We start from the raw sequence: 18,500 nt of genomic DNA on the forward strand, positions 1-18,500 counted from the left end.
AGATATAGACCCAAGAAGAGCTGGGAAACTGGTTTTAGGGACTGGGTGGGGCTAGTGGAGGAGGGTTGTTACAGCATCCAACAGTTGCAGCGGCCTTGGGACTGACTTGACTTGGCTATATACATGGGATTCTGTTAAACCAGTTATTTTCAACCAGGCTGCCATGACACCCTGGGGTGCTGCAAGATTTTTGAAGGGTACCGCAACATGTAAAGAGATAAGCAAGTAAGTTCAAGCTCAGGCTTGTCCCTGCCTGGCTGATCCTTCATCCCCACTGCCTGGTCCCTCTACAAGGAAATAAGCAATGTAATATATAAATTAGTTTTTGAAATGGGGTACTACGTAATTCATGAGAGTTTTGGAGGGGTGCCACGAGTCCAATGAAGATTGAGAACCAGTGTTAAACCATAAAACAAATTATCTCCCAACATTCCACTAGCAATTCACAAGCATGGTTATGAAACTGAGTGGAAATTTCGATTGGAAGAAGACATCTCAGGAATATCTCTGGATATGCATTTGTGGATTTAAAATAGAATGGAATTTTAGGTTTCATAAGGGAGGGATTGAATAATATAATTTTAAAAGGTGCATTCAGATGTGTCAGAAGGATCCTTATTTCCATATAATAAAGAAAAGCATTAAATAAAATGAGGTACAAGCTCTTGCCTTATAGATCGTGTATGTTTTGCATTATGGAGTAATCTTGAGACTCTAGTAGAATACAGTGGACATTTTTTGCTTGCTTACTTAAATAGAAATTAAAAAAGAAATGTTTAAGTTACAAAGGTAAGCCTTCCAATTCTGAAAAGCACAGTTAAGAGGCCCTGCACAGCACTGATTACATGATCACATGCTACTTCATTTTCCCCGAGGACCCCTGCCTAACTGAGTGCACAAAGTGGACAGAGAGGGGAAAAAAGAATGTACTGTGACTGAGTCTTGCCTTATTCTCTGTGCATGTTTTGTGGGTTTTCACAATGAAGCAAGAGTCAGACAGAAGGAGAAAAATGGTTCTGTAATTAAGGTAGTAGAAAGAAATCTGAGACTTGGATTCTATTTCTGCCTCTGTTGCAGATTTGCTGTGTGATCTTCTACTGACTCTGCATCTCACTTTTGCAGTTGGAACATATATTTTTCAACCTGTCCAGAATGTTGTGAACAAATATTAATCCAAGTTTTTGTGGCAGTCTGATTTTGTCATGAGGACAGCTCAAGGAAAGTCTGTAAAGGTTGAAGTCCTGCAGTCTAATTTGTCTTTTATTGCAATGTTTTATATAGAAAATTTATTACTAATGTTGTTTGTTTATGCATGCATGCATTCAATGTATTTACCAACCTTCCCAGCAAAGGCTCATGGGGGTTCACAGTGGATGCATCTACATGAGATGCTTTACTGCACAGTAGTATAGCTTACTGAGTAGTAAACATGTGCATCTACATGTGCACATGCTTACTGTGCAGTAAACCTCGCTAATCATGAGTACATATACTACCTGCAAATGCAAGTAGCAAATTTACTTTAGATTAGTAACTGTACAGTAGTGCTTGTGTAGACACCTGACTGGGAGAAAATTTGCTCCCAGTCAACTTGGCCACCAGGGGCAGGAGATTTGTTCTCTACCCCTGGGAGCTGCCTGTTGCCGGGTTGGGCTCTGCCACCAGAGCCCAGGCAGGGACTATGTCTCCCTGCCCTGGCAGCAGGGAGCTCCAAGTCCCCTGCTCTGAGATCACAACTGGGGAGCAGCCAGAGCTCCATGGTCATGGGATTTGGGCTGGGAGACCCTTATTTCCCAGCACCAGCTCCATGGTTGTGGGGCTGGCATTGGGAGATCTTTATCTCTCAGGCCAAGCCCTGCAACTGTAGAGCTGGCACTGGGAGATCCTTGAGCCCTCCCTGGAGGCGACAGGGGCCCATCGCAGTGCCCCAGGAAGTGGGTATGGTTTGGTGCCATTAGCAGCTAATCTTCTCCTGCTTCCCTGCATGTTTACTTGCATTTTATCTGGGATCAGTTTACTTGCATGTGTAGACACTCCCCGTATCCGCTTAAACTAGTGCACTTCAGAGGGCCTTTTGTGGTCATTGTTAATGTTTTGGGAGCAGCTTGTAGACCAGTGGTCACCAACCAGTGGATCTTGATCCACCGGTAGATTTCAGAACCTCTTGCAGTAGATCTTGGAGCCTGTTGGAGTCTATCTGAGGCTGGGGTGGGGACTGAGTGCACACGTGCACCCCAGCCTAGCAGGTCAGTCCATGGAGGACGGAAGGGGAGGGGGCTAGATCGAGAACCCCACTGAGGGACAGTGCCACAGAGGCAGAAGCAGGGGTAAGTTGAGTTGGGCCCCAGTCAGGTGGGACTTACCTGCTGGGGAGGTGTGCCCCCAAATATTTTTTTCTCCCTCTGCCTCGATCTGCCATCCCCCCCTTCCATCCCCACAGACTTACCTGCTTGGCGGGGGTGAGGGGGGAGCAGCGGTGGCACATGGTAGATCTTGGGTTCCTTTTAAATGCCAAAGGTGATCTCCTACTTAAAAAGGTTGGAAACCACTGTTGTAGACTGTGGCTCCCCAGACAAGTGCATTTGTGTGTCTTGGATATGAGAGTCTTGAAGAAGGAAGGCAATAGGATAACACTGGAAATTTCCAAAAGAGAGGTCTTAATTCTTCATGAGCCCAGGAAGAAGACAACCGAAGAGGCTGTTCCTCACAATACCCACTCGTATGAGTAAACAGAACAGGACAATACCACTTTGATTCAGGGCTTGCAGTAGATTCAGTTAGGGACTTTTCAGTGCTGTGTGCACATGCATCATTTTGTTAGCTCACTTACAACATGGATCAAATGGATTAGATTCCAAGTAACAAAAATAGATTTGGTATGTGTATAAACAGATAACTTTAGCCTCAACCCTAGATGGGTGTAGAGTGGGTGGCCTGTTACTCTGCAATGTATGTATGTATATACTAGTTTATTATTTTATAATTGCTCAAAAATTCTAGATTGTTCTTGTGGGCTATTCTTGGTATAAAACCTCTGCTACCAGACTGTTTTGTAGTACACCTCTGAAATGTAAAGGTTATGGAGCCTTTGCTAGGCCGCTGAGAATCACTAAAGCTGCTTTTCTAGACCTGGAAGCTTCAGTAATCCCAGCCTCCTAGCTATCTCTTGGAGTATCAGATAACTAGTTGTCCATGTCCCAGTCTCAGCTACTCCATCAACTCACTTTCATAAACTTATTGTATAGTCAGTGAAGAGAACAGAACATGTTTCATGTAGAATATAATCCATTTCCCTCCACAGTTCAGCTTTGTTGTTGTTGTTGTTGTTGTTGTTATTATTATTATTATATGAAAGCATATTGGACTTCTCAGAGAAATATTAAGGATAGGGAAAGTGAAGCCAGTATATTTCAAAAGTAAATAAAATAATGAGGTTAAATATCATTGATCAAAACTTAATTTATACTGTTTGCATAAAACCTCAAAGTCAAAGCAAACAAGGACATAATGGCATGATGTGCAGATCCATTTTAGTCTTTATTTTGAGTTTTAATATTGTTCATGTAAGTCAGACCCTTAATTTCATTAGAGATGGCTATGCCTTTAATATTTTATGTTTTGAAAGGTTTTAAAAATGTGCCATATGCCTGTAAGCTCTCATGAGTTTACTCATTTGACCCTAGGAGTTCCAGGTCTTTTGTAAAGGGACAGAAATTACACATAAACTGGTATAAGTGATCAGAAACCAGTTCAGATCTGTGAAACAACAGCAGTTCAGTGCACATAAACCACTTTCAAAATGGCCAAAAACTGATTTAAGATAAACCTAGATGGATGTAGTATCAGACTAAACTGATTTAGGTTAAATTGGTTCATTGAGCTTCTGTCTCAGATCCCCTCCAGACTCAAGTTGACTCTCAGTCCCCCAGCATCCCAGGATGCTTTGCACCTCCCCCTGCAAACCTCTTCTTGCAGGGTGGGCAGTCTAGCCTTTGCCCAAGCTGTCTCCTCCAGCCGAGCAGGGAGGTGTGCTCTAGTGCCCCTTGGCTTCTGGCTTCGACCACTGCAGGCACATGGCTGCATTTCCAGAATCAAAAGTGAATGCCTGTTCACTTGCTTATCGGTTCACTCTACGCAGCTTAGACTAGCCTGCAAAGATTGAATTGATTCAGCCTTGGGCTTTTTTGACTGTCTATACTTAGCCCTGAGTAAGCCATGTGGACTCTCCGATCAGTGTGTGCGCCTGGGTAGATTGTAGCATGGGGACTGGGGAGGTGTCCCATTACACCCTTCTGTAGAACACATCCCAAAAGAAGAATGCACAGTAGATGTGCTCTTCTAGGTAGCATTTTCCCAGAAGTATCGCTAGGAGTAGTGAAGCAACAGTGAAATGTACCTCATTAATTTCAGCTGCTGCTCTTGCTTTATCACTTGGGAAGTGTGTGCTGGAGACCAGGCATTCAAAATATTCCTGTCAGTACACAATAAGAAAGAAGAATTCCCCAGTAACAGTAGACTATCACTAATCTATCTGGGTTCCTGTGCAGAACATTTTTCCCAGTGACCTAGCAGGTTCAACAAATGAAAAGGTAAAAGATGATGTCACTTTCATTCTTCTGGTGGAGGTTAAAGCTCTTTTCCTTTGCATACGCTGTAGGAATTGGTGAATGCAGAAGCACAGGTGTCTTCTAGAAGCATGACAGGTAGTGGCTATGGGAGATCATTGGATTTAGAGTCTTTGTTAAATGTACCTGTTCAATTTATTCCATGTTGACAAACTTATTTTAGAAGTAAGTTGTGAAAGCACATTTCAGTTACTACTAAAATAAATACTAAAAGGAAATACAGAGTTAAAATGATTTCACTATATGCAGCATTCCACCCGTACTGAAACTCATTCCAGAAAAATTTACATCCTTGAGTCCGACCTTAGTAACAAGCTAGGGCATTTTTACACTGCGGGATGTGGAGCTGGGTGCTTTAATTAGTGAGCTATGCTAATTAAAAGCGCCTGCATGTCACATGCATCAGCGGTGCAGTGCATCCCCGCACTGAAAAAAATGGTGGCGGGGTGCTCTGAGGTAAAGCTCATCGAACATGTTTGAAATAAAACACATTCGATGAGCTTTAGCTCAAAGCGCCCCGCCACCACGTTTTCAGTGCAGGGGTGCATTGCACTGCTGATACACGTGACATGGAAGGCTACAATTTCTGTGCTCAAGCAGACTTGATTAGACTCGATGAGTTTCTAGCACATTGGAGCATTCTCTGCGCACATGTATAGGAGCAAATAGTATGTACCTGCATGCCTTGTGAATGAAGGCCATGTGTTATTTGCTTATATATAGAGGATCTTGGTTAGGACAGAAGATCATATAAGTTTTTTGTACTGTGGAAATTGGAATGTTAAACCTCCAAACTAATTGAGACCAACACCTATACAGTCGTGAAAATAGATGGTTGATCCATAACTGCATGATGCAACTGTTATGTCAGCATGCTCCTTTAGTAATAGAAGTTTAGCAAAACCATTGCACCTCTAACACTGTTTCACTGACAGAAATGTTTCCAGTGATTTATCTCATGTGTAATTGCTATGGGAGGATACAGAGGTAACGGTTATAGCATAACAACTGATGCCTGTTCCTGAGATGCAACTTCCCCTTCTACCTCTGTCCATAGCCAGAGATTTTGTTATAATGTACTTTGTTAACATACAGGGGACTTTAGAAAAGTATTTTGTCAAGGTCACACAAATAGCAAATGATTCCATAATCATAAAGGAGCAAGAGTTCTATTATTGAAGTTTAAAAGAAGGAAAGAAACTACATGGCAGAAGCAATGTGCAGTTGGTTGGACATAAGATTGGAATGTGGCTGTTCAGTGTTCAGGGCTACAAATAGATGTTACATTTGTCTTGGGATAAATCATTTTGTGGTTTGTCCCAAGACAAAACCTAAAAAAAGGTTCATGGGATAAAACGTTATCAGTTTGTCCTGGGATATCGCGAAATGCACCTGAATCAATTCCATCATTAAATCAATGATAAAAAAGTAGCAGTGCCTTCAGCTGCTCACTGAACTCTGATTGGACCAGCAATATGTGTACATGCCAATCTTGGGACATTTCTGTTCGGGGGCAAACATAAGCACACAGTTTGTCCAGGGATAAACACAACATTTGTTCCTAACCTAAGTGTAATAGTTTGTTTTGAATACTTCAGTCATACCAAGTAATGTATTCTTTTACATATACAGAAAATGTTAGTGTGAAATTTGAATGTTATATTTTGTGTAAGTTCCATTTGGTCAACAAATGTAAGAAAAATCAAAGTGAAAGTTGTGATCCAAGTTAGTTATTTTATGTTACCGGAACATATATTGAGATGGATTAAGAAGCAAAGGGTCACAATAAATGACAGAATTACCTTTCCTTATTCATAGAGATCTACTTAAATTGCGTTTTGTTTTGTTTTTTTTGGGGGGGGAAGCAGGAAATCCCCCACTTTCCCTGAAGAACATGAAAATGCCCTTCCCATCGAAATTGGCACGAAATCACCTGGAGGAGGGTAGAAAAAGGGAAAAAAATACTTACTGGAGATGAGGAGTAGCAAGCAGTGAGCAAAGGAAAGTGCAGGAAACCATCCTCTGCAGCCCCTGGGAAAATACAGGGTCTCCCAGCCAAGCTCAGTGATTGAGCCCATCAGCATGCTGATGAGCCCAATCACTGGGCAGCATGGGAAAACCAGGAGAATTTAAAGAGACAGTGCATTAAGTACAGGGAGGCTGGCTGCTGTTCTTAAGATCAGGATGAGTGAAAAGACAGTCCACAAAGCAAAGCACAGTTCTGCCATGGATTGTGTGAAGCATCACTTTAATGAGGTGTGAATGTGCTTTTATTTAGGCTGATGGGGAGGGGAAGGGAAATTGGCTGGTCAGGCAAGGCTGCAGTGATAAGCCAGCCTGGGGCCCTGGAGAATGTGACTGTTTGGTGGGAGTGGGGACATGGAAGGAGACTGTACAGACCTGGGCAGGTTAAACTGAAGTAGTGGGAGCTGTGGCGGGAGGGGAGTGGAAATCGAGAGCCCAGTGCTTATTCTATACTGGTTTCCTATTCCATAGTCATCCCCCCTTCCATTTGCAATCCACCCCTTCCCTCGCTGGCTCCTGCTGCTTCAGATTAGCCCCCTGCCCCTAACAGTGGTGGGGGCCATTTTTTCAGTGGCTGTTTTTGGGCGTTAAATGTGCCAATGTCTGCCAGAAGAAAAAAAAAAAAGCAGTAAGGGCTGGAGAGGCCACCAGGCTTTCAGTGAGTGGTATAAGGGGACCAAAATAAAAATGGCACCCACTGCAAGAACATCTGAGATCAGCAGCTATAAGTGTGATGACCACCTGAAAATAACTGGTAGCTAGCATGGTTTAAGTAGATGCCTACTTGTGGTTGCTTTCAGTATTTGTGTAATTGAAAATACATCTTTTTAATCTGAACTCTAATTAACTTTTTATGTGGGTATTTCCTAGTTTGAGGCATTTGCATATTCTGAGATTGTTAAAAAAATTTTCTGCATTTAGGCTCCTCTTTCTGGGGAGGAAACTGTGAAAAAAAACTACTCAGAAAAGGCTGAAACAGATTTGAGTCATGGAGGGGAGTACATAGAAGTTTAACTAGCCAGTATCGCATCCTAGGCAGTAGTGTAGCCCCCTGCACCCTGCAATTCACTTTTCTGTCTCTAGCAGCAGGGAGGGCACAGAAAATAGTGGTGGCCTGTGATACAGGAGGAGCTGGAGGTGTCACCCCCTTCTTTTGTTGCCAGTGTGTTTTGAATGGCCAAAAAACACTGGTTTTCTGTGGAAAAGTGGGGGGGCATCTCCCCCATGCAAAAGTGAACCTCTGCCCTGTCTTTTACCATATGCTGCTGCCACCTTTCTACCTTCCGCTCTGCTGGAGCCAGAGCAGGGAAGGTGAAAGTCAGTTGCAGGGGTGGGTGGAGATAGGGGGGATGAGGAAGCAAGGTGCCATACTCAGCTCCATTGTGCTTGTCCACACATTGTTATACCACTGCAGCACATGGGTCTAGACTTATAGCATAGATTCGAGCTGCAGGACAAAGGACTTTTGGGACTGAGACTGCAGTTAGGGAAAGGAATTACTTAGGAATCGAGGACCCAAATGTGAATGTTGGCTGAAGACCTGGTCTCTACCTCATTGACCAGTTTCAAGCCTTAGCTCTAGCTCCTACATCTCTTTATTTAGAACAGCTCCCTAGGAGTTTGGGGAAATTGAAATCCTTAATGTTCTAAACACATTTCAGCACCTTTCTGGATGAAGTACAAGCAAGGTCAATGTGCAAATGGCTAAGCCGTTATCTGATTATTCATAGAAGTTAGGGGCTGGAAGGGACCTCATGAGATCATCAGGTCCAACCCCCTGCTCTTAGGCAGGAAGGAAGAGGTACTGCTGGGATCAGATGACCCAAGCAAGGTGCGTGTCCAGTTGTCTTTTGAAGATCTCCAGGGTAGGTGACTGTATCACCTCTGGGGGGAGTTTGCTCCATTTTCTGGACACATGAACCGTAAAGAAGTTTTTCCTTGTGTCCAATCTGAAGCAATCTTCTAGCAGTTTCTGTTCATTATTTTGAACAGATGCTCTCCTAACGCCTGATGTTCGCCTCTTATATACTTATAGGCTGCCATCAAGTCCCCACTAAGTCTTCTCTTCTCTAGGCTGAACAGTCACATGTCCTTCATCCTCACCTCATATGGCCTGTCCTCCAGACCTCTAATCATATGTGTGGCCTTCCTTTGGATTCTTTTATTGCTTAGTTATTGGCTTCTTTGGCATTAATAGACAGAGATAGAATAAAATATGTTAATAGGTTTCTTTTATATTCTCTTAAAAAAAAAAAATTCCCAGATCCTAGCCCATTCATGGAAGTTTAACTAATCTGTCTGCTTAAAACACAAGCCGGTTGAGAAGCTAAAGAAGTTGTTAACATTAATAACTTCCCTTCCTTAAACTGTTAAATGGATTGGCATGTAACTAGAGAATTAATTCTGATTATTATATAAAATGGTGCAAGTTTGGTGATGATACACACTAATTCTCATATGTGAAGAAGGGATTTAATTCCCACCATAACCACAGATCTCAAGGCAGCCTTAAAATTATGTCTCTATAATGACTATAGTATGAATAAAGATCTTTAAAAGTATAGTCCAAAGAGCCTTTTCAGTATTATGTAAATATGTATTTAGACATTTTTAAAAACTTGATTTATTCATGCGATAGACTGTAGTGACCCTGAAAGAGCCCTTTGTATTCTGTAGAGCTAATAGGTGTTTATACACATTCTCCACTATTTAATGATTTATTGCTGTTAAACTAAGATTAAATATAAGTAGGCATTGCAGGAGTTGCATATGGAAAGGAAAGCAGAAAAAAGGAATGTGAGAGTGAATAAAAGGTCAATGACAGAATATGTAACAATTTGCATCTGTTCTTTTAGGTCAAGAATTGTGAACCTTATTCAGCTGGAATTAGCTACTTTCAGCCAACACTGCACATTTTTTTTTCAAACACAAGTATACTAGTTAACTCTGTTCTCCAATATGAAGTGTAGAACTATAGGTAGGGCCTACTTTAAATCACGGGCTCAGCTTGCTAATATCATGGCACAATTGTGGCAGGGGCCGCCATTTTCATGCCCAGATTGTGGTGCCCCCTGATTGCTCCTGTTTGCTGATGGCTGCTGCAGGATTCGGAAAGCATCCTGAGCTTTGGGATGGATTGGGGGTGGGGGTGGGGGGGGCGCTGTTTGCTCTTTCTGGCAGGAAAACTTGGGGCATAGGATGTTGGTGGCAGCTAGGGGCTACCTTGGCAGATGACCCTGGCACCTGGTAGGGGAGGGACTGTTTGCTCCTCTTCACATATGTTCTTTCCCTCTGCCTCCAGTCCCTGGTACCCCAGTTTTTCTGCCCAGAGGAGCAAACAGCCCTTCCCCTACCCGGTGCCAGGGCCATCTGCCAAGGCAGCCCCCAGGTGCCTCCAACCCCTGTGCCCCAGTTTTCCACCTAGACAATGAAACAGGCCCTCCCCTACTCATTCCCAAGTTCTCTCCTCCCACTGTCCCTTTAGCAACGCCTTCCCTGAGCTGCTAGGCTTTTGCTGCTGGCTGGGGAATGCTTTACTCCTGCAGCAGCCATCTTGTTGCAGTGAAAAGCTATGATATGGCCACTTGCTAGGGAACTCCTATATCATGGCATTTTGTTTTAAATCACATTTTTTTGTGAAAATCACTTATTTTCATGATTTCTATGAAAAATGTGAAATTGCAATTTTAAACTCAGTCCTAACTATAGGTAATAGCTTATATTTTACATGAGGGGATTTATCACCTTGAAGAGAGCTTGCAGCAGCCATCTTTCATTAGGCTCTGGTAGTAGCATAGAGAATGGATAAGAGCTTCAAAAGTAGAGATCAAGTTACCAAAGAAGCCAAACATATCAGACTAATTGGAGTCAGCTGACCTCATCCCCAAATCAGAGCAGCCTGAGAATTTCCCATAGCATAAGGTATACAGTAGATGCACAAATTCAAGTTGAAATACCAATACTTTTTGTGTTAGTAATATATGCTGACACTAAGTAATCTCAAAATATGTAGTTAGTTTGAATTATTGACATTTAGAAAAGCCAAAAAAACAAGGTTGCCAACCTAAGACAAGTTTTTTTACTGACAAGCTGCAAACTTTTTACTGACAACTAAACTTTTTTTACTGGTATATGTTTTACATAATGTAAATGTAATCTTTCTGCTAGGCCCTGGATGAAGATGGGTTCAACTTTAGGGTTCAACACCAATAATAGTAAAAAAGTTTGGTTGTCAATAAAAAAGCTTGCAGATTATCAGTTTAAAAAAATCTTGCATTTTGCAACCCCGCTTGACTGCAGCAATGATTTTATACTATGTTGCTCCCACACCAGGGGTCCTCTATACACCCCCACACCATGATGCTCCCAATTGCATTCTGCTTTGCGCTGCCTCCACCAGCCTACCCCTCCTACCCCCATCCCGTCCCCGCATGAACCCTTAGAGGAGGCTACTGTGCGCCTGCTTGCAGGAGTGTTGCAGGACGGGACAGAGCAGCAGCACATTGTTGTCAGGGAGGGGCTACAGTCTACAGAGCCCTGAGGAAATGCTTCCTGCAGGGTGCCGCACTTCTACTCATTCACCAGGTATCACTGCTCGGATCTGTTTGTTCTTCAATGCTTTCCTATGGTGAGGGATCTTCAGTCGAGCTCTGGTTACTTCATTTTTTTTTTTATGGACAGCTCAGTGTTTCTTTACAGATTTTATAGTTAGGTATATTTAGGCTTGTTTTTATGGTCTGTCTATATATTTATAGACAGTTGGCAACCTTGCCAATTGCTGTATTATTGGACTATTTTCTCTAAAGCTGAAATTTGGCCCATTTTGTTTCTAAGAAAAGGAAAACCTCCTATGGATTTTCCTCTAAATAGTTGGTTAGGATCCCAAAATTAATGCAAAAATTTAAACTCTGATTCTGCAGTCTGGTTCGGAAAGGTGGATCCTTCTGCTTGTTTGCAATCTGATGGAAGCAAGTGATTCACAGGAAAGGCAAACGGGCCTTGAAGTCTTAATTATTTGGGAAAACGTGGATGAAAAGGTGTATTTTTTTTTGCGCAGCTCCTTTTGAAGACTGCTAGATTTGAGATTAAGCATTTTTCTTTAGGAAGCATTTTTTAAAGGTATTGTTCCACTATTATCTTCAGTTTTGTTAATGGGGAATAGAGTTTTAGTGATCAGGCAAGCATGGATTACATGATGGTTGCAGATAGTGAGAATGCTCCTTAAGGTAATCTCTTACAGGCTATCTAGGGCTTTGGGTATACACAGGATAGATGCACTAATTATGCTTAAAATAACATGTTAAAATGAGTTTTCTATTTGCTTTTGTGAGTTGTGATACATTATATATGTTTTAAAATTGTACTGCATATTGTCCAGCATCCTTTGGGAAAAGAATGGCAAATGTCTGTGAAAATGAAGTCGTACTAGTTGATTTTTGTGATTTTCCCTTTGTGCAAAGGGAAGAAGACACCCCCTCCTTAAAGTATTGTTAGACATTACAATTTTAATATGCTAACTCTGCGGTATTTAGTTAGCACGTGCTGTGAGCAGTTGCATAATACCCGCTCTGACATGCACTGCTCTGAGTTGCTGCTAGAGGGCTGGGGAGAAGGGGCGTGGCTAGGAGCTGCCAGGCTCCCCCACTTTCCAGCCTCTTCCCTTCATCTTCCCCCCAGTCTCTAGGGTACAGCCTCTGGCCCCTATGACTCACCTCCCCTCCTCCCCCATCCCCATGGTTCACCAGCTCACTTCCAGGTCTCCCTAATTATCTGCCAGTCAGGGGCATTAATCATAGAATCATACAAGTTAGGGTTGGAAGGGACCTGAGGAAGTCATCTAGTCCGGGAGTTTTCAACCTTTTTTAACACGTTTACCCCTTCTGTCTCAATGTGTCAGCTCATGTACCCCTTTATAGTTTTTTCTTGCTTTTAAGGAGTGGGGAGGGGAAGCAAATCAAAGCCCCCACGGTGAGGATGGTAGTGGGGCTGGGGCTTGGGCAGGGATAGGCACTGCACAGCTGGGGCAGAGCTTGGAACGGAGCCATGAGTAGCTCATTGGGGGTAATGAGGGGAGCAGCTCCTGCTACTGCATGCACTCTGAGAGGGCATGCGGGAGGGGCGCGTGTGCACCCAGTTTTGCGTGCTGGGTGCGGCGGGCGAAGCTGTAGCTGCAGACTGTGGCCAGGGCTGCGCTGAACTCTTCCCAACTTGGACTGCTCTCTGGGTGGGCGGTGGTGACACTGGGAGTGGGGCTACAGGAGGGGCTGCAGCCACTCCAGAATTTGTCGCAGTCACAAGCCCCCCCTGCCCCCCTCTCCCCCCCTAGCCCCACCACCGTCCACCCTGAGCACAGCCCAGCTCAACACCCCCACCGGGATCAGCCCAGCACTGACCCAGCCCCAGTTCACAACAGCAGCCTGCCCTTGCTCCGCATGCAGGTCTCGGGCACACAACCCCCATGCTCTCCCAAGGGTGCGCGTAGCAGCGGGAGTTGCCCTTCCCCCACATGGATCAGTCCTGCGCACTGCCCCGGCTGGGAAGACCCTGCCCCAGACTCACTCCCTCTCCCACCACTGGGGCATCGATCAGCGCCCCCCACTCCCCTTCTCTCACAACAGACTTACCAGCCAGATCCAGCTACTCTCCATGCTGCCAGGCTGCAGTCTTGGCTGCCTGCATGCACGCGACATTTATCAGCCACATTATCGGCCACATCAGTTCTGCGTACCCTCTATGACCTTTTAAGTACCCCTTGGGGTATGCATACCCCTGGTTGATGACTACTCATGTAGTCCAACCCCGTGCTCAAAGCAGGATCATCCCCAACTAGATCATTCTAGCCAAAGCTTTGTCTAGCCGGGGTCTGAAAACCTCCAAGGATGGAGCGTCCACCACCTCTCTGGGTAACCTGTTCTAGTATTTTACTACCCTCCTTGTGAGAAAAGTCCTCCTAATATCTCACCTAAACTAACTTTGCTGCAACTTGAGACCATTGTTCCTTGTTCTGCCACCTTTGAAACAGTCTAGCTTCGTCTTCTTTCGAACCCAACTTCAGATAGTTGAAGGCTGATATTAAGTCTCCTCTCAGTCTCCTCTTCTCTGGACTCTCTCAATCTCCTCTTCTCTGGACTAAATAAGCCCAGTTCCCTCAGTCTTTCTTCATAAGTAATGTCTCCTGGTCCCCTCAACATAGTCCATGTAGGGGTGCCGGAAGTGCTATATCCTGGGATGCTGGAGGACTGCTTCCAGTTCGTTTTCATCCCACCAAATAGGCTAATGCTATTGGAATATGAGCTGCCTAACATGAGCTGGAGATTATCCTTGGCCAGAAAGGCATAACTCTGAGATGCTCAAAGCCCATTTAACTCGTCTTTTCCTGTCTTAAAACGCAAGAACTTCTGTCTTAGGAGCCTTTCACATGTTGGAAAGGTAACAGCAGCTGATGTTTCATAGCATTTCCTGACTTTTGAATGCTTGATTTTGTAACTTCAGTGGTATTCTAACTAACGTGTGTGTGTGCGCACGCACGCGCGCACATGCGTGTACATGCCTCCTACACAGGTGAACACTACCCTTGTAGTAAAAAGTTCCATTATGTCTTTTTTACCCTTCGGTAAACTGATAGGTGTTAAATTAGTTATCTATTACAGTGGAGATGAAGCTCTTACCAGCAAAAGAGTTCTTTTATTGGTGCAATTTAAAACAATTTCCCAAATGAAAATAGCCCTCTTGATCAAAGGTCTTTTTTGCAGGTGAACACCATCTGTACTGGGGCTTTTTGGGGGGCCAAAAGTAGAAAAAAAAAACACACCCCAACAAACAGCAGAACCTTTAAACATACTCCAGGCCTTTGTCATGGAGCTTTAGACAGATTTCTAGATAACCGGGGCCAGGTCACTGAGTACCTTGAAGATAAGGACCAATAGTGAACTTCCTTCCAGGATGTATGAAAATATATCACTGTATTACCATTTTTCAAAGTTGATGCTGCTGCTCTGTTCTTTCCCAAGAAAAGTATAGTTATCACTGTTACAGGTTAAAGTATATGTATCATTGAGACTTTTGCATCTCACTTCAGAATATTTAATTTTGCCTTTTTCATGTTTTGTTTAATTTCTTTAGGGTGTCCCAAAACCAAGTAGGACAGCACTTTACCTTTGTGCTTACAGACATTGAAAGTAAACAAAGGTTTGGATTTTGCCGGTTGACATCAGGAGGGAAGGCCTGCCTCTGTATTTTGAGGTGAGTGAATATAAGAAAAAACTGGGATTTCTTACTCTGTGCAATTGTATGTTTTAGATTTATATTTGTTGTGCTTTAAAATGATTTGGGGCTTTTAAATGACTTGAAATTCTTCTAATACTTAGTTATACTTGTCTACAGTTTTGGTTCCCTTTTCAGTAATAAAATTAACTATTAAGTTTTGGCAAAATAATAAACTACTTTTATGAAATTTATTTTAGCACTAAATAAATATTTCTGCTTAAATAACAAGAAATTTAAGAAATACAGTAATATCATGTAGCTTTTCTGGGTTGGTGTGTAATGTGGGTTCTTATAACAGCAGATGAGAAGTTGCAAAAGAAGTAGTAATACTGATTAGATACGGCTTACTGGGTGGGTTTAAGACTCCTAAGGCAGTGCTAAGAATCCTAATTGCATCCTGAGACAATTGCACACCCATATATGTGCATATGCGGGTCACTACAGCCATCACCGGGGGTTGGGTATCCTGAAGCATAAGGAGGGAACCAGGCAACCTATGAAGAGGAACTGAGAAACAGGGTATCTGGAAGTTGGGCAACGTATCTAGAAAACTATTTGACCTACCAACATGTATAGGGGAGAAAGTACAGCAAGCAGTAGAGAAGTTTACATAGAGAACATATTTTAACGGAAAATATTTCACCTGGTCTTTACTGGGGTATTCAGAAGACTGTAATGTATTGCAATGATGTTTTTTGGAGACTTCAAAAATAATAAGCAAAAATGGGTGTGTGTGTCTGTGCGTGCATGCACGCATGTGTGTGGGGAAGCATGAGATGATTGCTGCCTGTTTTACTTTCTGCTTTGTCCAAACAAGTAATGTGAACAAGTCCACATTTTATCATAGATATTAACTGACTTTCCCATGGAAATTATTATAATTCTTTTGAAAAATCACTTAAAAAATACACCTCTTTGGTTTTTGGGAGCATGAGGTTGGAATATACTGAGTAGTGTTCTTTCCTATACTTTTCTGTTACGTTTTGCTGAGGCTCAGTGAAAACATATGCACATGTTCCAATTCCCTCCTTCAAAAAAAAACAAACATTTTCTGTACGTGCTCCTCCCTTTGTCTGAGTTCTCTCTAATCTGTCATCAGCTATTGACACCCAAATGTTCATGCTAAAATACATGTGGCATTATTTTTGTCTCCTTTTCAAAAAAAGAGATGGATCCAGATCCTCAGCTTGTATAAATTGAGTACCTCCACTGAGTTCAGTGGAAGTACATTGATATACATCAGTTGAGGATCTGGCCAATGGTCTGCTACTTTGCAGAAATAACTAAGAAAATGAAAAGTGGCAAGCTATAATTTTTCACTAAGTCATAATAAAAACATTGCCTTTCTTACTTCTATTGTGACAATCTCAAATTTACAATGTAGTGTTAAAGATATAGCAGTGCCCATTTTTATAGAACTGTACTTCTGGACTGGTAACTCATTCATTTAAAGCTCTTGGGGGTGGGGGAAAAATACTACTTGAGTGCAAGGAAAACTTTTCCTGCTGTTTCCTGGTTTCTAGAAGATAGTGCTGTGAAAGATTTGATATGGTATGAAATGGCTTCATCAGAATGAGTATTGCTTTTCTGTTGTTTCCTTTATACAAATGAAATGTGATGTGAAAGCAGCAGGCTGTGTAAGACAATTGTATTAAGTATTCCTTAATACTTAAAATGTATGCTTCATAAATTTGAGATTTCATTTACTTTAACAGTAGGTTGAGATTAAGCTGAAAGTCTAACAAAATGAATGTGTTGGTGTTTCTGATAGATGCAGGGTAGACACCAGATTGGATACTAATATGCATCCACGATTTATTAGCAGTGACCAAACTCACTGGGATTCAGAAGCAGATTTCTACTGGGATTGCATCTGGCTGTCCCTAATACATGTTTGTTTAACTTAAAAAATTATATTAATGCTGTTCTTCTAAAAGGTAATAATTTTGTTTGTAAAAGTATTAAATGTTCTATTAAAGATTTCTGCCAGCGGCTTTAATAAGGATAAATTTGAGAAGGTCATGGGCAGAAGGAGCTGGGGACTACTGACTGAACTGAAAGGGTAATATCTAACTAAACACAGGAGAGCTCATGAGGGTTTAGGCCAGAAAAAAAGAAAAGAAACTTTAGATACTGGGCAGATTAGTGAATGGAAAATAGAACAAAGAATATACAATAGCCTTGTATCGATGGCATCATGTCATATTCTAGCCAGTCCTAATCTGCTATAGTAACCAAATTTAATCTGGTTGGTGAAGCAGTGTTATTGGGGTGCAGTTGCTAGGTGCCTGGATGATGGTGCCTGTCCTGAGGCCCTGTTTTAGCAAGGACTGAAGTTCTCTGTGGGTGACTGTCTCTTCTGGTTCATGGGTCCCTCCTTCCCATAATTCATTTTTTCTCTGAAATTTTAATCAGGGTTGTCCTGCATTTCAGCCACAAGATCATGATGTAAATTGGAGAATAAATAGTAGAAGAGGTACTCTCCTTGCACATATGAATGCTCATTATATAAGTGGGGGGATCTTTCTTGGTGCATGCATAATAGTATAGGCAGAGTTGTCTCTAATTAGAATATTTTATCAGCGTTTATAAGATATTTACACCTCTAAGTGTATTTTCCTTATGCTGGTACAATGAAAGATATTCCAATGTGTACATGTACGGGCACATGTATGTAATTGTAAAATTCAACATCTTTCCATTATACAAAAATGTACATTAACACAATCTGTAATAAAAGATTGTACAGGTTCTGCTTACAATTGTCAAACCCCTGAGAACATTACAAGTAGGTAAGTAACCATCCACATAGTACAGCCAGAAAAAAAAAATGGTTGGGTTTCCCCCCAGGAGTTCTGTGAGATTCCTTGCAGGGCTCTTTAAAACAACACGACTGCTTTGTAGGGCTCACAATGTGGATTCCTGCTGTGTGCATAGTTTCCTTGAACTTTTCAGTTAATGTACCCTCTAATACACAAGAACAATGGGGTATCCTCTTATGAGTATGTTTTAAATAAATCTGATTGTGTCCATCTACTAGATTATTTTTCCAAATTCACTTTTCTGTATGAAGGCTCAGTTTGCAAATTCACAGCTGAATTAGCCTAATAAGTTTAATGTTATTTTTAATTGGTACAGAAGGTGTGATTCTTCTAAATTTTGGACACCTAAATTGTTAAACTTTCAGATATTCTGAAAATATTGTCAAAAAATCTTCCTGCTGCTGACTGGATATAAGGTTGACCTTATTCACACTGAGACATGCAAAGGGTACAATTAAAATGTTCAGCCTTAGACTTGATTAATGAAATTTTATGAGTGTAAAATTGTCACCTACATTTCCAAATGAAATACTCTAATAAGGAAGACAGGTTTATATGGTAAGCCTTTGTAGTTCTTCAAATCAAACCATGCTTGAAGCATTCTCACTCTTCCTTTAGGCAAATCCCTTAGAAGCAGAATGTTTCAATTTTACACATTTTGTGTCAATTTTCCAGACAGAAAAGTAGCCCCTAGACATTAGACATTTAGCTACGGAAAGGCGGTTTCCTTAGTTTTATTTGATTACTAGAAGTTAGATTCCTG

The 18,500-nt window shown here is 42.1% G+C and overlaps 1 protein-coding gene across 1 annotated transcript in view; it reads left to right on the forward strand.

Annotated features, from left to right (window-relative positions):
• DENND1B (DENN domain containing 1B) overlaps positions 1–18,500 on the forward strand; it is a gene marked incomplete at its 5' end in the record, with an annotated part of 194,116 nt that overhangs the window by 36,159 nt on the left and 139,457 nt on the right. Inside the window, one exon of the mRNA XM_006036702.3 lies at positions 14,772–14,891. Coding sequence (XP_006036764.1) covers positions 14,772–14,891 — 120 coding nt within the window. The remainder of the gene's footprint in view (positions 1–14,771; positions 14,892–18,500) is intronic.

Source organism: Alligator sinensis, unplaced genomic scaffold, assembly GCF_000455745.1.
Source record: "Alligator sinensis unplaced genomic scaffold, ASM45574v1 scaffold1621_1, whole genome shotgun sequence".
NCBI lineage: Eukaryota > Metazoa > Chordata > Crocodylia > Alligatoridae > Alligator > Alligator sinensis.